This window comes from Seriola lalandi, unplaced genomic scaffold, assembly GCF_002814215.2.
Source record: "Seriola lalandi dorsalis isolate HSWRI2012SDOR001 ecotype SW California unplaced genomic scaffold, Sedor1 jcf7180002054476, whole genome shotgun sequence".
In the NCBI taxonomy this organism is placed as follows: Eukaryota; Metazoa; Chordata; class Actinopteri; order Carangiformes; family Carangidae; genus Seriola; species Seriola lalandi.
The window spans coordinates 2,430,482-2,452,080 of record NW_019525029.1 but is presented as its reverse complement, the minus strand read 5'-3'; the positions used below and the strand labels follow the sequence as shown (position 1 = coordinate 2,452,080).

Below are 21,599 nucleotides of genomic sequence, written 5' to 3'. Positions count from 1 at the left end.
TTTAAATGGGCAAATTGTATGACATGTTCATCACCCTAGGCCTTTACAAAAGGAGTTTTGTTTCTGTACTTGGCACCACTCTCCATCAGTGTTGTTCATGGCTCATCATTGCTACTAACTTGTGTATGTGTTTCTCTGACTGAGCATTTACTTTTTCCTCTTTGCATCCCTTTCCAACAGAGCTCTAGTAATGGAGCTCCACAGGGCCACAAGGTGGAGGGCGGTTCCCTCAGCCCAGAGGTAGTGGAGGAGCAGCGGTTGGCAGACAGCAAGCGTGTTGGCCGGGACCCTGACACCCGATCAGTGTCCCTGCTAGAGCAGAAACGCAAAGTGGTCTCCTCCAGCATTGATGTCCCTCATGCCAGGTAGGATTTTGTGTGTGTGTGTGTGTGTGTGTGTGTGTGTGTGTGTGTGTGTGTGTGTGTGTGTGTGTGTCTGTTCTTTGACAGTGAGAGTCTGATACTGTCCTAGAGGGAGTTTTGCTTGAGGTCATACATGCAGAGTTCATTGAAGGTATATGGCATAGATATGTCATCTCAAAAATAGGACTGAGTTTATGTGGGCTGACATCCCATTTTTTGGCAGCCCACTGAATGCAATGCCATTTGACAGGAATCCACTTTTACTCCAGTACATATGTATATTTTATCATATGCCATCATACATGTCACACTTCACGTGTCAGTGCTAACTATTGAAGGTTTGGAGCAAAATGTCATTTCAATCCCATGTTGTTGCCTCAAGCAATTATGGTTATGGGTAAATTACATGCCTCTGGTGGTTTCCAAAATTGTAGAAGTGGTGCAACATGGATCCAAGGCCATGAGAGTCAACTAACATAGTAAATTACATCAGTTACCCTCTTGTGTGTTTCCTGCTTGACAGCAAAGATACTTTAGACTTATAGATACTGTGGCCTTACAGCCAAGATAGACACTAGAACAAATATGCTTGAAATTTTTGTTGGAGAACAGCTATTGCTTTCATGTTTTATTGAAATTGGGGTACATTCCTCACACTTTAAGTGACTCTCTATACAATATATACACACATACATACATACATACATACATACATACATACATACATACATACACACACACATACTCACACAAACACACACATGCACACAGACAAATATTATTTTAAGATGGTCAGCATAATCGACCACTGATGCTGGTCCACCACAGGACTATTAAACTTTAATAGGCAGCACTGCACGGCAGTGAAGTGCCAATCTAATAAAGAAACAACACTCTTTCACTATTAAATGTGAAACACTAATATCTTGTAAAGCCCTGCACAGTTATCGAACATCACTCCCCATTACTTGTCTCTTGCTGCTGGAAGAGTCCAATCGATGGCAACTTGCTGAAAAGTACAGTAAAAGTCATCCATTGGAGCAGCTTTATCACTGCATCCTGAGCCCTGCTTTAAATTTAATAGTTATTTGCCGATGAAGCATTGATTTGGTTCTCTCTTGTTTCCCATTAAGAGGAAAAATGTCTTTTTAAATTCAATCTATCACATGGATTAGACAGAAGTTTTACACCTGTCCCTCTATAATTACCTCCTTGCATAGGGATTGCAATAATATTGATATTTATATGGTTATTGTGGAATGGCTTATTGATTATCTCATTGCCCTTGCACAAGTTCAGCTTGTTGCCTCAGCGCAGGGACGACCACTTTATAAGCCAAGTTCCTGTTTATTCCCCTAATGAGACCAAGGAGCAACAAGAAAGCCATGGGGAATGTCTTATAAATCAGAATTTACCCTAATCGTACAGCAATCCGGATATAACGATTAGGAGAAAGCATGACCTTTAGAATGAGTCACATCTTTTCAGTTAACAGTACCGGCAGATGCTTCCAAAATTTCAAGAACACACCCAAGCTGTGTTCCTGGCCAAAATTCCAACAAGAATGTGCCAGAGTTTGCTGTGTTTTTATTTAGCCTGCCTGGGCATCTTTGAAGCATTAAAAGTGAAAGAATTATCAGCAGTAGTCCTCCCATAAGTAGAAACAACCAAATATAAAGGTTAAATTTACTTTTGGTGAGAAGCTCTCAGTGTTTCAATAGTGTGCTGAGCTTTATCTTCCTTTGTCTGTGCCTCCACCTTAGGAATTAAGTCATCTCTTTCTAGGTAAGAGAAGGCCATGTGTTGGTAGGACACCTTTTGCACAATCAAGACATCCTGGAAAGTGTGTGTGGTTGTATGCACTCCATGTATCATTTCTGCAAATGTTGCAAAAGTGTTTGTATATAGCTTCCCTAAAAATATTTATTTAATATTCTGCATTTATTTAAAGGTTACTGTGTAGAGAGACACAAGAAACATGGGGAGAGAGAGAAGGGCATGGCCTGCAACAAAGGTCCCATAATCTAGTTTCGGTAACTGAGATTAAAAATTGGTGTGTAGTAAGGTTTCTGTAGAAGTAAAGTGTCACATTTAACTCCCTTCTTACATTTTTTCTACTTTGAAAAATCCTCATAGTTGAAGTTCAGGGAGTTCATCCCTTCTTAATGTCAAAGACGTTTTTCATGTCTTAATGAAAAGTCCCAGTTTTTAGCCAACAGCATAGACTTGACATCTAATTATTTTGTGTGTAGCACTTCAAAGCCTGGTACCCAAAATCCAAAGATCTATTGTGCTTGTCAAGTGCTAAATCAAACTCACTGCAAAACCAGACTTAAAAAAAAAATCAATTTCAGCCCAATTTTTAAAGTGCGCTTGCACAATCAAGAACATGAAAAGTTCATTCCTGCCACATCTTAAGAGCAGGTAGGAGCCTGAGCTATTTTCTCAGATATCTCTATAGTGACCTCTTCAGTGCACAGCACCATTATTGCCTTAAGATTAAGATCCATGGCTCTCATCCTCTGCACACCTGCGACCGATTTTCAGGCCTGCTCCAGCCCCAGGGAAGAAATGGTGTCACCACCGACCACAAAGTACCGTTTATCTGTGTTGGAGACAAGAGGGGAGAAGGAGGGAGGCAGGATGCTTGGAGGGATGGTGGAAAGGGGACAAGGCAGTAACAAGGGGTGAAGGAAATGTGCGCATGTGTAGAGAAGGACAGGGGGGTAAAGGAGATGGAGAGAGCATGTGTAAGAGTGTGTAACAGTAAAGATAACAGCAAAAGAGAGAGGAGAGAGAGAATGCCTGAGGATTTTTTTCAGAGCTAACTCTCCAGAGAAGTCTGACCTTGAGGTTGTTAATTGCACTCTGAAAAGTTCCCTCTCTGCTGGTGATTTACCAAGAAAATGTCGGGCTGTTTGATGGCTCTCCAGGTCCCTTGTAACCCAGATACAATAGGTTTCCTACCTCACTGGGAGTCACTGAAGTACCCCAATGCCTCATCTGCAATCATTGGGAAAATAGAGGAAAAATGACAGTGTGCTGTATAGATGTTAGGCCTCGGGGGTTTTTTGTAGCCACATTTCATGGGTCTGTCAGCCGGTCCAGCTCTCATTACTTTATTGAGTAGATTCCTTCATCGTATTTGTTTACAGCACATTTACTTCACCCGCATTTTGTCAGATCTTGCGCCAAAAATCAATAGGTGTCATTCGATGATTGACCTATTTTCTGCATTGGCCCAACTCCCAAATGCCCTAAGAAATGGTTTCCTTTATGAAGCATTTTTAAATGTGCGTCTCAAAATACAGAGGCAAGTATTGCTCGCTGTGGCAGATTTCTGATTTGTTTACGCCATACTTATTGTGTGATTCTCTTCTTACTGGATGCTCAGACATCTCTTCTCATTGTCAGAGTGTGGTCTAAGCCAGCTGCTGGGCCTGCTCCTTCCTCCAAGGGCTTATGTTTTCTCTATGCAGGAAACAGTCAATTGTAACAAGAGCTGGCGGGGGCAGACCAGTGGAAACGAATGACTTGGCTTTTGACAAATAGCATTCTGGAGACTAATTGCTAGCAGGGGAAGTGAAGTATAACCTTAGTTGAAGGGGAAATCAAGAGACTGCTCTGCTTATTATTGCAAAACCCAAAAACAACAGATCTGGGGGTTCAAATCCTTTCCTGCTCAGATCGCCTACAGTCAGCACTCCCTTTCTAGCGTGAACCAAGTTTACTCATGTTTCTTAAAATAACTGGAACCCTTGCTGGCCCTTCACAATGTTATATTTGTTTCCTTTTTATATCCAAGCTCGACACAATGACCAGATTTAATTTGATTTATGGTAACTGATCATTTCATGTAGCTGTAAATTAAAGCAAGGAAGCTGGTGTGGGTGAGTGGGACAAACTTCAAAACCTAATTCGACGCCAAAACAAAACAGTTTATTGTTGTTGATCATTTTTATTGTTGACACATTGCTGAGCAAGCCATGTGTTCCACACTCTGAGCCTTGTGCATCAGCCAACTCAGACATGGAAGGGGGCTAAAGACTCCACATCCTGTGCAAAAAGAAGTCCAAAGGGACTGTCAGATTATTATTTGGCTTTTGATAAAGTGACATGGCTCTGTAACCTGCCTGTTTTCCCTCTGCTAGTGGGTTTGTTTGTCTTTATGGTCATTCTTACCTTTTTGGAACACTGTTATTGCTCTTACTCCTTTTGCACAATGTGTTTGTGTTTGTGGCGAAGGAGGGCGTTTGAGTTTCGAAAAAAGAGAAAGGAGGGGAGGGTGGGGCGTGTGCATGAGAGCAGTGTGGGTTCGGCAGAAAGCAAGTGACAGAGAGCGAATGAGAAAGATGCTCAGCATTTTCCAAAGAAAACAGTTTTCCTGGTTTAGATGCCAGTGGAGTTCAGAAACCATGTGATTACCATCTGAAAAGACAGCTCTCATGAGCTCTCTCGCTCTCTCTCTCTTTTTTTCCTCTCATTCACTGCCTCGCTCTCCCAGTCTCAATGCACTGTTATCTGATTGAACACTGAGGTTTTTGCGGCAACAAATTGCTTGACCAAACCAATTGTGTTAAGTATTCTGTTAAATTTTATCAGATGGGCCTAACTACACAAAGCTAAAAATACCAGAAACAGAAATGTGCTTGTATATATATAAAGAGGATATTGCCCAACATGTTTAATAGAGGGCTCTTGTTTTTGAGCCACGATGGCTCACCAAATTCAAAACACTATGGGATTTGTCATAATGACAAATTTAGCAGGTAGTGTTTTTTAAGCAAAATGGCAAACAATTGTTCTTAAAACAAATGGAAACACCACATTTGGTTCCAATTGGTGCATGCTGTTTATTTGAATCTTTCTTCATTTTTACACTATATTAATTGGTCCTTCTAATACTGTAATCTTTGGTATAGTGTGCAAAATCTAAATAATGACCAGATACTGTACACATTTATTAAAAGAATCATACAAAGCGCTTTGAAAAGTAGTAAATAAAGTCAACAGTAAAAATAAAAATTAGCATGCTCAGTTAGGATAGGTCTTAGAAGTAGATTTTAAAAAGGTGTTTAAATAAAGGTTTATATTTAACCAGCATGAGCTTATCAAAACGGTTAGTTTCACTGTCTAGGCTCTCTGATGGTAAAAGCCTAATGTTGTTTTTAATCTTGGCTTTATAAAATCCAGTAGGGACCAACCCGAGGTCCTCAGTCTGGCTCATGTGGGGTTAAAAGGACTGTGATAATATCTTGGTACCAGGTGTTTTTATGTTTTGAAAGGGATCAGCAAAATCTTAAAATCAATTCTGAGAGTATCAGCTAACCGGTACAAACACTCTAAAATTAGAGTGATATGATCTCATTTTTGTCAGAGTTACACATTAGCTATCATGTGCGCTGTTGTAATATCAGATCCATTCTCTAACCTCCCACTTTCCATCTTTAGTGTCTCTGCATGATATAACTCAGTTTAATAGGACAAAATGAGATCGTCTCTCTGCTGGAAAAGAATAAATGCGCAGGAGATGTGAAAACCAGCTGAGACAAAAGCACCTTGTGTGCCTCAGGTTGTCATTTCTAGCATGAATGATTTTCTTGAGGGAGCACATCTTATTAAACAATGGCCTACATGGATAACTTAAATATCAAGTTATGTGTTTATTGGCTCTTTCTATCTCTACAAGCATGAGCCACTGACAAGTGCCATCTAGAAAGTAGTTTAAATGGGCTTGCCAGTGTTGTCACTAGGTTGACTGCTCTGGGTGGGGTGTGTGTGTGTGTGTGTGTGTGTGACCATCCTCAGCACTGTTGCCAGATTGCGTACATTTAAAAAATGCTGATATTTTGGCCTGACTTTCAGACATTTTGGATTGATTGTACTGAATCTGTAATCTCAAATGCAGTTGTTGAGTATTCATGGACCCACCCCACCCTGCTGTTAACTCAGCTTTAGATTTATTGCATACAGACTAATCAAAGGCAAAGCCCCTCACTCTTTGTCAATATCTGTGGCACACTAGCAAGAAACATATTGAGTAGGTCTACAGTGGCTCATTGGACAGGTTCTGGCTCCTGAGAAAACGACCACCTGTGATGCCGGAGGATCAGAATTGTGAGTTTAAATTTATATGCAAATTGACTCTTTAATTAAGCATGCTGAATATCAGGGAGTGTGAGTGTGGAGGAATGGTTAACAATGGATTAGTCGACGGTCAGCCTAAATTCACTGTGATCTTTTGCCAAAGCACTGCACTGTGGCAAACGTGCGCAGGCAACGTGTGTGTTGTTGTTTTGTTCTCAATCCAAGATTTACATTCACTTGAACAACAAAAGACTTGAGAGCTACTTGCTAAGTTCATTGGCGTATATTTTGCATGCTAATTACAACATCAGTTTTTGAGAATAGAAAGATTATCGTGACATCTGCACCATTTTTCACCCTGTAGGTTCACTAAATGCAGTTTGAATGAAATAAACACTGTCTTTAGTTTATCTAAATAATTTGACACTCTAGAAGCCTTATGCTGATTGCTTTGACACTATTAGTGGAATTGAGTTTTCATGTGTAACATTCATTTTGAAGCCATCAGCAAAAAATCTATTTGCAGTTATTGATGTCGTGAATAAACATAACGCATCGTCTTAGGAGTTTGAACACCATTTATGGCTGTCAAGGGAGTGTGACTAAATGTGTTGGTCTGACAGCACCAGTGCCATGAATTAACAGACAAATCAATCTAAAGCCTCACAGAAAAATGTCACTAATATGCTAATTTGTCCTACATTGCAGTAGTTTTATCTGTAAGGTAGTGTTGTGTTCAATCATTCCCTGCCTACTATCTATAATGCATTGTGCAGGGCCTCGAAGCTGATGTTTATGTGACAGCAGGCTCTGTGGGCCCTCTGTTACTTCAGACTAATCCATAGTCCCCAGCTTTAATGGACTGATGGCACAGAGTGCTGTAGGAGAAAAAAAGCTCTTATTGATTCTATTGACAGACCTGCATTATGGTTATCTACGGTATATACGAAGTGGTACTAATTGACAGCAGTGTTAAGTGTCCCACATCATGTCCAAACAGAAGCACTAATGAGGGGATGAAATTAGTGTATAGTCCATTTAACAGCCATTCTCTTAGGTATGAAGTGAAACTTTTACCCAAACTGGGCAGTGAAGTCAGCACACTGTTAATGTCAGTTTGTAAAGTGATGAGAAAACGTGTAATAATCATTTCACACAAGTTGCCTGTTGAACTGGGAAGATGGAGTCATGCAACACCTACCATACAACACCCATGCTCATTTGGTTTTAGCATACAGAATGAACAGGGAGTATTATTATGTTTTTGAACTGACAATATTTATGTAAAATTTGAGCATTACTACAAATGATCTTAACCCAGTGTTTATAGCTTTGTCATTATATAGCATCATTGACCTAAAATCCTAGAACATGACAATATTGTTAGGTAATTTTATTTACAGTCCCAGTCAAAAGTTTGGATTGGAAGTGTGGAATTTTGTCTGATCACTTGTATTATATGTTTTCTATATTAAATTTAAGTCAGTTAACTTGTCTTTCCATAAAGCAGCATTTGTGTTTATTCAGAACATGTATTCAAGCTGTTTTTTTTTTAGTTTTTTACCTAATAGTCAAAAAAGGGGAAAATTGTAGTTCTTGTTTTTTTTACTACTAAATATGGATTGCAAGATGAATTATTGTGCACCTCCTGTCATAATTTAGTATTAATATTACTGTACTGACCCAGGCAAAGTTTTGGTTTGGGGCAAAGACATTGTGACACAGCGGGGAGGCGACATGCTTCTCAAGTGTAACCTATTAAAAACAAACCCAGCCCTGCAGAAGTACTCCCTCCCTGCATTATTTCTAATTATGGCCATCAATTTTGAGGCTCCATTGACCTGTCTGTTGTGAATTATTGATATCTGTCAGGCTGACAGGCTTTATTAATTAAAATGGAGATGTACTAATTAAGAGCACGGCATGAGGGTGTCATAATTGTAGCCCCGTTTTAATTTGAGTGTCGCTCATCAATTTTATCACAGTTTAGCAGAGTGGGCGCGGCATGACAGAGGGGTGGGCGAAGATAGGGTGGAGGTGCCCTCTCGTGACGTGTGCACGTGTGTGTGTATGTATGTGTGTTATGGTATACGTGCACGAGCCATCATTTGATACCACTCCAACTTGCCACTTCTCAGATTGTCAGCATCGCCTGCTTTAAAGATCACGTTATAATGACTTCCTTTCTTTGTTCATGACAGTTTGCATGAGAACATTAATTATTCTTTGACAGGCCCATCCAACAGCAGAACATATCAGCTGCTCACCACACAATTTTAATGTGGGGCTTTCTTAAATGTTCGTTTAATCGACTGAGACGCTCAATTTGATGAACAGGGGAGTGATATGAAAAACAGTTTTTGTGAGCTTCTGTAATTTGCGTTAGTCTCATGCAGACACGCATTTTAAAAGGGAACAATGTGATTCCTCCCAGATGAGAGTCTATCTTCTGGACTTGGAATGCAGTGTGGAAAAACCCTGTGAAGAACTGTGACTGCCAAACAGTTCAGTATGTCTTGCTTAGTACGGTTCAGTGCATCTGTTTATCAGAGTACTTGTGTGTGCATGCACATTTACTCTTGACTCACATGCATCTGCAGGAATGTTAACACTTATGTACATTATGGAAGCAGAGATTTCATATGATTGATAAATTAGCTCAGCTATATTATTCACCAGTGGCATCTCTCTCTGCAACCCCCCCTCCTCTGTGTCATATCAGGTCACAACACAAGTGTCTATCCTTTTCCCACCAGATGTTGTTGTGTTGTGCAGCCACTCAGATAAATCTCACATCTTCCTGTATGTCCTTCAGGTCCCTGAAGCAATGTTTTTACCACCACAATCCGTCGATACTGTCAATAGTGTCTGTACTAGTGTAACCACAGGCGAGTCACCGATAATGATAGGACACCAATTACCTGCCAATTAGCAGTTTGGAAGGACAAGACGTAACACCATGCTGATAGTAAACTGACCTTGAATCCCCAAAGTGTCCTTCAGTGTTGTCAGAGGAGCACATGTTGAGAGCAAACAAGTAAACGTTCATTGTTGTCAGGATCCTTGTCAGGCTGTAAAATGTTTTAAGGTAGACTATCAAAGTATATTCCTGTACATTTACACAGTCTCATTCACTCAGAATTAAAGTTGTGTAACAGATTTGTAGACTAGACAAACCCCTCATATGATCCTAACTCGTGTAATGAATCAAAATCATGATGCCTGCACTAGTGTTAATTCCCAGATGTAGTATGGATCCACCTTCTGGACTAACAGATGTATTTAAGATATTTACACCACGGGAGAAGCTCTAATGTGTTTAGCGCTGTGGCATGTAATTTCACCTCCAAGACAGCAAAAAGATCTTTCACACATGCAGCAGTCGTGCAATCTTAAAGTGGTGTTCATGCAACATGCATCAGATGACCTTTCAGCGCAGATTTGCTTGATTTACTCTTAATTTTCTTCGGTAGAATCATATTTAATGACAGGAATAACATCTCAGCTACAAAAAAGGAGAAAGCCATTTGACATGCAGCATCTCAACAGTTGGCATCCTCTGAATTCTGTTCAACACTGCTGAAACCCGTACACAGTTAAATAAGCCAGACATTTAGTCAAAACTATCCCACAGATGTCTTTCCTCAACAAAGAGACCTTATGTTGTGAGGAGGGAGCGATAAAGTTAATTGAAAGTTAGCCATTTGTTAGTCGGACATCTGAGAGCCATCTGCCAGGGCCGATCTACATAAAATTGTTCCCGAATAGGACAACAGTGGAATATCCTTTTACTTCATAATCTAATAAGGGGTTTCCATGGTCTTTGGTGTCTCTAAGATCTAAAGCTGCGAGTAGGCAGCAGACCAGAACTGTAAATAACCCACTAGGCACTTCCAAAAGAAAATTCAAAAGGCAATCCATCGTCTGTTGGGTTTCCAGCTCACACACTTGGCCACATATACATACAGTGGAGCCTAACAAAGACATACAGATATGGCTACTATTTCCTATTTTATCCTTCCTTAAAGTTGATCTGTATATGAGAGACTCACAGGTGGACTTGTTTTGAAGCAAATAGCTTCATGATTTCAAAATTTGATACATGCTCTTCTGATTTCATCTCAGTCTTTTGAAGTGTTCTCAACTTTGTATTTCTGTTTACTCTCTATTATTGTTGCTTTGATCTTCTTGACTTTCCCTCAGAAATCAACATTTAAAAGCCTCAAAATGAATAACAACCTTCTGTTGTGGTGCTAAAATTGTCAAACTTAAAGCGGTAGACCCCAGCTGCTTCACAAACGTACCAAATCATAATTGGGCCTTGCCACACAACCACCAAATCTTTCGAATAAGATAAAGCTTCAACTGTTGTATCTCTTCTCTGTCGGGGTTCTGTGTAATATTCTCTCCGTCTTTAACTCACACTCACTTTCTCTTTGTCTCCCTCTCTCTGCCGTCCTTTGTTCTTCAAAGACATTTGTCATTAGCCTCACTAGCTTCATGTGCAAGCCGGCAGGCAGTGGCATGGTTACCACAAACACACCCACACATGCATACACACACAGACGACCCCCTGAAGGTAAAGGTTAGTTTTGCACTGTTCTGCTTATCCTCAGCTTGTTGTCCCTTGTCACTGTACAGAACAGCTTGTAAGAGGCTAAACAGTCAGCAGTGTCACTTCTAGCTTTGGGGTTAATCTAGTGCGTGGGTGTACGTGAGTGTACACATCCACGGAGGTGTTGGAATTCAGAAGACAGCTGGTACAGTTCCCCCCTCAACCCCCACTGGGAGAGGTTGTTCAGACCATCTCCTGTTTTCCTCAACACACATACACCCCGCCCCCACCATCATAGAGCTCTTAATATCAACAAGGCAGCAGTTTGCCCAAACTACACACTTATCACATCCCTCCCTCCTTCTCTCCCGTCCCTCCTTTTAAACAATGGGAGCCAGTGGCTTTGGTCATGTGAGCTACCAGCATCTGCAGACGATGTTGTTATTGTTTTGATTTGGGTTCCACATGCTGAACTTGACTCCCGTGTGTGTGTGTGTGTGTGTGTGTGTGTGTGTGTGTGTGTGTGTGTGTGCAATCATTTTAGGGGTTTAGGTCGGGTGGGACTCCGATGTTCTGCCAAACTAGAGGGCTGCCGGCAGAACTTGTGTTCATATTCTGGCGTTGAGTGTGTACTTGTGTGTGTGAGGATTGTGCTAGCTTTGGCAGCACCTCACTATGAGCTGAAAATGGATGTGTTTACCAGGGGCTTTTCTCTCTCTCTCTCTTAAAGATCCCTCTAATATTTTCTCTCTTGCAAGCGTTTGAGACTCATAGCCTTGATGGAGGGAAACATAACATCCCCATTAGACACGCACACACACACACACACACACACACACACACACACACACACACACACACAAAACCACTTTCTGGAGTTTACGTCTACAAACGTTACATGCACAGACATACACACATACACACAAACCATGTTACACAGCCATAGTCTTCCATATAGCATGCATAATTCATGGCCACCCATTGACATCTATGTAAACATTGGTGCCTCTGTCAGCTGCTATGTAGTGGGTCTTTGTTGGAGGGTTGGGGAGTTTAGTAAAATCCTCCTTTACTCAACTCCAACACACTTTCATCCAGTAAGAACTTATCTCAAGAAACCCATTGTTTTTATATCCTCTGCTGACTTTTGGCATGTAACATGTTAGTCAAAGCCACACTTTTCACTTATCTGACTACAGATGCTCAGTGTATTTTTACTTACATGTCAAAATAATATTAAGATTTTGTGTAGTTCTTTGTCATCTGTGCTCTAGTACCGAGATTTGATGGCCAATGGCAGATATTACATCAGATTAGAGGTAAATGTTTTTCTAGGGAAGGAACGGCTGAGCGAATCAATGTGCTGGGTACAGCTCTACAATGAAGGAACGGCACAAATCACAACGTTTTATGTTATATTATGAGAAGTGTAAATAAATTATAGGTTCGTTATGAAACTGGGCAAATTTAGCAGAGATGATGAATGGGAAACAATATGGCAGATTTACCAGGTAGTAAGAAAGAATGTTTCTCTGCAAAAGACATCCATGATGCATGGCAATGTTATTCAACGTGCCACAAAGAATGCTCCGACCTGTTGGGCTGGGCTGTATTGTGATGTTCCACCTGACTTATCCAAACATCTCAAGTGCATATTTACTCTGCTTGCAGGCAGAGTGTGCGCTTGTTCACGTATGTAGGCGCATATTAATATCTTGATCATGCAGATTTAATAGTAACATACTGCGCCATTTACCAGGTTTTAGCTGATCAATCACACAGTCACTGCCTCAAGATAGCAATGTGCCAAAAATGTTCCTGACCACACCTCATTTTCAGACCAATACACCCACGGGTGCTCAGATGGGGCGCAACGCATTTGATATTTAAGCAACGTGGGCACTGGATGGGAAAATGACAACTGTGTAGGTCTGTAAGTAGCAGACACTTGTGTTGTTCTTTGTGCCTTGTGTAAGATAGGGCCCAAGTCTCACTGATCATCTAAAACAGAGAGCAAACTAGATGAAATCCTCATCTTTCTCCCTCTCTCCCTTTCTTTCCTCACGCTTTTGTCTTGAGTTTGTCCCACTTACAGTACACTTTTACCTGTCACTGTCCATTCCCCAGCCTTTCTTTTTTATTCCTTCTGTCACTCTTTCATCATACCTCTTTACCCAGATGGCTGGCTGAGCTTTCCATTGTTGCGTTCCACCTCTCTTCCTTTCTCTCTCCGTCCTGCTTTCACCTCCCCTGACTTGCTCTCTGCTATCTTGTGTTCTCCATCTCTGTTTTCCCGCTCATTTCCCCCTTCGTTCCCCCATGATCTGTGTCTCTCCCTCCCTCCCACACTTTAGCCCTCCCCTCTCTTCCTTTGTCTCCTCTCCCTGCTGCCTGCTTTGTGTGTGTGTGTGTTTGTGTGTGTGTGTGTGTGTGTGTTTGTGTGTGTGTGTGTGTGTGTTTGTGTTTGTGTGTGTGTGTGTGTGTGTGTGTGTGTGACTATGTTTTTCCTCTGACTGACAGAGAGAGATGTTAGCCCACTGCTCAGCTGTGTGCTGGCATTGTAGAAGAGGTAGTGTGGCTAACTTACACTAGCATATGAAATCTGTAGCAACAACCACAGTAAGGCGAGTACAAGTTGTTTGTCTGAGCGTTCTCTGACAAACAACTGTGTCGAATTTTGGCACCAGGAATTCTGCCTGCTCACTCCACAAATTTCACTACTGTCTAATTGCTTCCAGTTGGTTGTTTTCACAAGGGAAATGTTGGTTATATAGAAAATAGCTGTAATTAATAATATACATAGAAATGAAATGCTGTATACTGAACATGCATACAGATTCTATACCAACACATGCACATTTCTAATTATGTATGCAAATATGCCAATCATTTGCATTTAACACCCATAGGAAGGGTTAATGATTAATGATGGGTGCACAGTCACACATTTACAACTGATCATGATATCACAGACAGACAGATAGACAGCAAAGAGGTATCCTTGACTCACTTGTGTTTCATGTTATTTACAGGCCAAGGTTGATATATTTTTTTTACCTTTTGAATGCAGGCAGTTGTAAACAAAGGCACGCGGTGTTGACCCTAATGCTAAGTGACAATTGGATTGTAGGTGGCTGAAACTGTCCATCAATTCTTTGGCTTGCCTGTGGCTGCTCAGAGCATTAGCACTGAAGACGTGCGTAGCATACTGAGACATACACACAGGTGGTGGGAGCGCAACTCAGGAGTCCAGACATATTTATATAGCTTAAGGGTTTTACTCTGTGAAGTTTCCAGTTTTTGTTGTCCTGTTTATTAATTGGAGGTACATTTACAAAGTAGGTTGAAATCACTCTGCACACCAAGACGCGGGTTATGCTTTATGCTTTGTTGTCCTACACAACAAAGAATAATCAATAATGCTGCTGTAATGTGAAGCATTTGTATTTGTTTGTAGGACCTATTGATTCCTATGATACATGCTTTTTCTATCAGCATCCAGTGCCTCCCTATCTGTTCTTTTGTACTGTAATATTGTGTACAATACAGGTGGTGAAAATTCCTTCTGTAGCACCCCAACACTGTTTTTGATTCGTTTAGACAAAGGGGGTAATTTCCACTGTAGACACTTTTCAAGATTACAGTTTTGTGTCCCCCCACCTACAATTAACAGTTAGAGTGAATTGCTACGCAATGCTCTGAGTTGAACAAAATGTATCTGAATTGATATAAGTTGCCTTTGACTGTAATATACTGTCAGCGAAAAGCCCCATGAGCAGCAGTGAATGCTTTGTTCCTCTTCACGGAAAGTTTCACATTTGATGCAGCACCTCCTGCTAGGCGAGGAGGTCTTGCTTCATAGGAGTCATTATGTTGTTGGAGTCTAAGAAATGATGCCAGAATTTACGCAAACAAAAGACAGTTGAAGACTTTGCTGTTCGTATGAGAAGTGATGGTGGCTATATTTCATAGTCTTTATACATTTCTTGTTTGTGTGTTTTTTTGTGATTATAGTTGCAAATACAGCAATATCTGTCCGTCTCTATCCATGACACAGAATTGGATGTTTAGTCATCGTATAACCAATACATTAGTATCAAAGCAACTTCTTATGTTGTACTCCTGTTATTATGAAAGGATAATTTGATAAGTGTTTATTTTAAAGTTCACATAAATGTATTGTTTGTACATAGATGCCATTATAAATGTGAGCATTTGCTTGGTATGGGGGTGTGTGTGTGTATATATATATGTATATGTATATGGAGCAGAGGAATCTTTGTGTGGACTTGTTGACATGGTGGAGAGGGAAGAGGCAAGGGGTGGACTCTCTCCCCCTCCCTCTCTCTCTCTCCCTGTCTCTCTCTCCCTGTCTCTGTGTTTTCAATTTTTTTTGTCATGGCTGTCTCTTCACGCTCAGTGTCACATCCTCATACCACACAGCAGTAAATTAATCAGAAATGATGCTCGCCTGATGGAGACCTTCCCCCAAAACATACCCTTCCCCTCTCCTTCTCTCTCTCCTTCTCCCCCTTTCTGTCATTTTCTTCTCAAGCAGCATTTCCATTGCCAAACAAAGACTCAACAGAAAGGTCATCCAAACATGCTTGTGACTTGTATTAATTATCTGACCTCTAATGAGTGATTCTTTTTGTGCTTTACCAACAACTATTAAGTTGCCAGTGTGGCTGTACATCGGTTTCAACATTTGAAGACTGTAAATGTAGGTATGAATGTGTCAAGATGGGCAATGGCAGAAAAACACATCTCAGTTAACTTTTTCTTGGCAAGTAAAGGTTAACAATTGCACAAATAATGAGTGAACTGGGGAGGAAGAGAGGAAGACTGAGGATGGGAGAGAGGGGGAGAGAATAAAGGGGGAGGGGTGTAAGTAAAAGGCCTTTAGGTAAATGTTGAAGTGGCGAGCAGATCCTTTGTCCTGCCTGGAGGCTGTGTGAGGCGATTGGACCAGCTGATAGGCCTTTTATTATGCTCTCCATCAGCTCAATCTCCAGGGGCATTTATGAGCACCTTTAGCAAACACACGCACACACACACACACACACACACAGCACACACACGCACGCTCACTCACATGCACACTGACACACACAGCTACCCCCTCCTTCGAGGTGTAATTGGGAAAGAGGCCCCTTCCTCCAGTGTGCGTGTATCGCTCTCCGGGGAGCTGAGGGGCTGGAGGTGTGTATGGAAGTGTTGGTGTGTGTCTGTGTGCTCCCACTGTGGTTACAGCCAAGGTGTTTATAATCAAGCTCAATGGTAATAAAAGGGTGCTTGTGTGTGTTTATGTCTGTGTGGTTTATGGCACTTAATGGCAGGTTGTGTGTGTGTGTGTGTGTGTGTGTGTGTGTGTGTGTGTGTGTGTGTGCGTGCGTGTGCGTGCGTGTGTGTGTCAAGAGGGCAGGTGAAGAAAAAGGAGTGTTGAGGAGGTAAGTCATGCTGCTCTTGCGACCTCCATTATCACCACCGCACTTGCCACTAAACACTGTAACGAACACACAAACACACACTGGTGACGTGACAGGTAACCTTAGGAGCAGGTTACCCCAATCCTTAAGGATGAAAGGGAAAAAAAGAGAATGTGGGAAATGTGGAGCTATACAGGGCAGCTCTTTGATTAGGCACAGTGCCAGACCTGGTGACACTTTATGAACCTGCATTCAGTTAGAAGATTATATTCCACTATTGAACTGTTCATTCACAACATACAATACGGAACAAAACATTTCTAGGACAATTTCCACCAGAAAAGAAGGAGAGTCATCATAACTGCTTACATGTAAACTGTAACACCTTATTATAACCACTTTCATTATTGAGATGAATTAAGCACAATTCTTGTGTATAAAATGCTTAAAACGTGTCATGAGAAGGTGTTTTGTAAGTATTACAAATGAATATGGTGAAGATATTGTGGTTTTAGTGGATTATAGTTAATTCAAATGTATTCTCTGAAAATGTTGTGGCAAACCAGTGTCACTTAGAGCAAGATAAAAGTTTGTTTGCAAAATTCATCATGTGACACATTTCGTCTTAAAGGAATAGTTTGACATTTTGGGAAATACTTCAACTTCGCAGTGATGACAACACTCCAGGAAGTCAGTGCTGTGTGCCAAGGAATAGTGTGGGACGTAACCTGCTGTAAACCACAACACACTTTGTTTTTGTATGGTTTGAGCAAATGGTATATAATGTGTTAATTGATGAGCTTTAAAGGTGCCTTTAGGTGGATTTTGTTACCTTTGGACAGAGTCAAGCTAGCTGTGGTTTCCAGTCTTTGTGCTCAGCTAAGCTAACCAGCTGCTGGTGGTATCTTCATATTTAGTGAATAGATATGAGAGTGGTATAGATCCTCTCATCTCACTGTCACGAGTCAAACTATTCCTTATCCTGTTTAAGGTAATAGGGCAGCAGTGGATATTTGAGTCCCTAGCTCAACAGTTTTGATAAAATAAATATATATTATGAATATCGATTGCTAATGTAATTATATTTTATAACATATGTATAATGTTTAAAACTACTTTGAGTAAAAACATTAACCCAAAATTGAAGTATACTTAGTTTGCTTTGATTCTGGAGTTCCCTTTGAACCATACCTGTCTCGTGCCTTTGTGACTGAGGTCAATAAGCCCTCAGAATCAGAACTATGATGCAGAAATTGGGCCCTGTTTTTAGACAGTTATTCTACAACACAAATAATAATGCTACACCGAGCCGAAGGGAAAAGAGTAGAACAAAGAGACAGAGAGACATGCATCCTCTGTTGTTTACTTTCCCAGCTACACACTCTCAGCCCCTTCATTTACTCCATTTCTGACATGGCCATCAGATACCTCGAGCCACTTCCTTTTGTTTACTCCAGTGCTGCATCATAGGGATGGACAGTGTTGATCCAACATCAGAGAGAAAGGGAGGTAGTGGCTGGAGAAAGACAGGTTGTAGAGAGTTGGGGTAGAGGGACATAGGCAGCAAGAGAGAAGAAGAAAGGAAAGGATGGGTGGGTGATAGACAGAGAATATTTACCAGCTAGCCACTCTAAAGGTCGTTATGACTCTCATAGCTGCTGTCTTTGTTCGCATCAGTGGGCGACCCCCTCACTAAACATACTGACTCTCTCTCTCTCTCTCTCTCTCTCTCTCTCTCTCTCTCTCTCTCTCTCTCACACATTCATATACACTCACATTTGCCGGCATATTCAGGCATCCATGCACACAGGTACTTGCAAGCAGTAACATAAACATCTCACAGAAAGTGACACATTTACTCACACATAATCATACACACACACACACACACACACACGCACGCACTCACATGCACACACATGCTGCCAAATGAGTAGCTTGGAGCAGTGAGATCCTGGGTATTCCCTCTGCTCATTAGGCCATACAGCAACATCAATTCAGGGAAAGCCCATCACTCGGTGTCTGTGTGGTGTGTGTGTGTGTATTTGTGTGTCAAGCTGGGTTATCCCTGCTTCCACCTCCTACCCCGCTTTCTTCTTCCATCTCCGTCATCATCATGCTTTGCATTTTAAATGTGCCTCCCATCATTACACCTATTACATTCATTTTTACCTTTGTGTGTTCAGAATATCAAATGCTGTAATATTTTATTTTTGTGACATTACTGACTGCTGTTTTGTTCTTATGTGGTTGTTTTTTGTGGGCTCCTTTTTTTTATTAGATAGGATAAAGTAGAGAAGACTTGAAGTGTAATATTGCAATTACACGGTCAGCATCTTAAGCTCTTTGCTATCGGGAAACCCCATGTGGTTTGTTTTGAGTCTTTTTTTCACCTTGTGCCTAATGGTGTTAGACCTGGAGGGCAGGAGATGGCTGTCAATTCAGACCATGATTTCTGAGGGCAGGTCAAATAGAAAACAGACCCAAATCACAGCTTTTTAAAGCTTCTGATTACCCTTAGGTGGTGCAGTTTTGCCTGAAAAGTTCATGTCTCACAGTATCCTCGCACTTGTTTGTCAAACTGCTTATTTGATTTAAGTGTAGATTCTGTTCTGAGGAAAGCACGCAGAGATGCAACAATAGCACACTCGCAGGGGATTAGTTCAGAGCATCAAGACACGAAAGGTAAATACAAAAAATACATAACAAGTGTAAAAACAACTGGGCCTTTGTGTTAACTGAAAACAGGGATCACGAATGCTGGTGTTAAAATAGAAAGCACTAATCATACATAGAATTGATGAATCATGTGTTGCAGAATAAGGTGCAGGTTTGTGGGGACACAGGTGACACTTGCCTTAGTATTTGTGGAGAAATATACCAGAAACAATTACTTCTGTAGGTTTAACATTGAAGTGAATGAATGTGTAATTCAATTTGTAAAACCTCTCTCCCTCACTACCATCATCTCCCTGCATCAATCTTAACTGTGAGTTGTTTTTGTCTAGCAGCTCTCAAGTCTGTTTTCCACTCGCTGTCCTCTGCACCTGCTACCTTAATATATGATGAACCCTGTTAGCGGTGTGTGTACGTACTGCTGCCTGGCCCAGAGGCTGGTACATAAGTGGGTCCTCTAAGTCCAACCTATAGCATCAATCTAGGGCACAATCCTGTGTGTTTGTGTGTGTGTCTATGTGTGTGTTCACCCCAAGCCAAAAGGGTACGATGTATGTAAGAACCCCAACCTATAGTGCAAATCTAGGGCACACTACTGAAGCGTGTGTGTGTATGTATGTGTGTATGTGTCAATCAAAAGGCACATAAAAAGGAAAAGTGTATTGGAGAGAGCGGATGATCATTTCCCCTTATCTCTGTCGCTCAAGGGGTTGACTCGTCTTTGTGGATGTGAAATGAGAAGAAATCAGGACTTATATACATCAAGCTGACACACACACACACATTCACTCACTGAAGACCTGGTTTCTACCCAGTGGCTCTTTTCCCATATGAACATACACACACTACCTGAGGACTGTTGTCTTTCTTACACTTAACCATCCCTGCATCTGACCCATTAACGTGTTGAGTCTGGCTCGCCTTTGTTATGACATGTTTACCTTCAAGTTCAAAGGTTATCCATTCACACATTATAGGCGGACACAGTCACAGACACATAAACAAAAGTGCTGCATGCCTCTTTTTATGCCCTCCATTTTTATTAGAAAAGTGAAAGGAGAAGTGGAAACTGATAAGGAATATTGACAAATTTTATGGCGCTTAGCTCATTGTTCACATGCACGGAGTCCGTTTATTCAACAGAGACACACTGCTGCTTACCCTGAGTTAGTGTTTCTAATGTATTACCATTCAAGTCACAGAGGTAAGCATGTGTTTGTTTTTGGTAAGTCATTTCTAAGCCCCACAGACTTAGTTACAAGTGCTTTTGAGTGTTCCAGTGCAGCACCAATAGACAGTTTGGTACAGATGATAATGATAAAAATGTTATGTTTTATGCTGAAGAAAATTAAATGAATAGCCTGAGGGCTTTTTTCACCACATTCATCTGTGCATTTGTTTATCTAACTGTTACATCTAAGTGGAAGTATTTGTTTCTCCCCTGTGCTTATGTCTCAGTTACATGTGTGATCTAATTTCCAATTTTGTGTGTGTATGAGTGAAAGTCTTATCCCCGTGTGTATGTTTGTGTGTGTGTGTGTGTGTGTCTGTGTGTGTATCTCACAGCAGTGTGTTGTGCAGATAGATAACTAGGCTAAAGAGCAACAAAAAAAAGGGAGGCTGTTTATTTCCGCAGTGTTTTCTGTGATACTGAAGATCTGCTTTACTCCAAAGCAGAGTGAGGAATAGAGACGGTAAAAAACACAGTTTATACCTGTAATGCATTAGAAAATTGTATGTGAGAGAGAAGCTATATGTGTCAGCAGGTCAGTGTCGACTTATTTATCCATTTGCAGCATGAAACGTATCTGATCTTCTCTTAGTACATTAGAGGCAGAAAAGGACAAAGGCGAAGCAAAACATGGATGCATGTGCAGATAAAGTCTTGCTCTGTTGATCAGTAAGCTGTATCTGTCTGTCTGCAGACACATGAGGAAGTAACACACGTTTACACACAGAGGGTCTTTGGCTCCATGCCCAGCTAATGTATGCCACGCCCTGTTTTGCTCCCACCAGAGGGTGTTCACTCAGAAGTGTGTCTGTCTGAGAGTGTTGTTTTATAAAAAATAGAACAAAAGGGGGAACTAGCAAACAGTCTGTGTCTGTTTCCATCTGCACGAACTGTTGCTTACTCATGTGTAAAATGTTTCTGTATTTAGTTCTGGATCCTTTACCCAAGTGTGTGTGTGACTGTGTGTTTGTGTTGGTTTGTGTTTGGAGGACATAGAGAGAAGAAGTTAAACATGCTAATATGTAATCAGTTAATTAGCTGTTAGAAAATGCCAATGATTAGACACAGTGTGGCTCTCAGCAGTAATATTGTTGACTCTTAATGACTTCATCAGTTACTCTAATCTATACCTGACCAGCCTTATATATTCAATTAGCCATTTTCTGTACAGTGCATTAAAGTAGATTGAGTGTGGGATTTGCTTTGCTTTTAAAGACACCAGTTGGTTAGTAGCAGTAGGGTGGTGGTTGTGTGGTGGG

At 41.0% G+C, this 21,599-nt stretch overlaps 1 protein-coding gene across 2 annotated transcripts in view; it reads left to right on the top strand.

The window, feature by feature from the left end:
- znf704 (zinc finger protein 704) overlaps positions 1–21,599 on the top strand; it is a 49,367-nt gene that overhangs the window by 6,467 nt on the left and 21,301 nt on the right. For both annotated transcript variants that reach the window (XM_087175615.1, XM_023412074.2), the window contains exon 2: positions 181–365. In XM_087175615.1, coding sequence (XP_087031741.1) covers positions 181–365 — 185 coding nt within the window. The remainder of the gene's footprint in view (positions 1–180; positions 366–21,599) is intronic.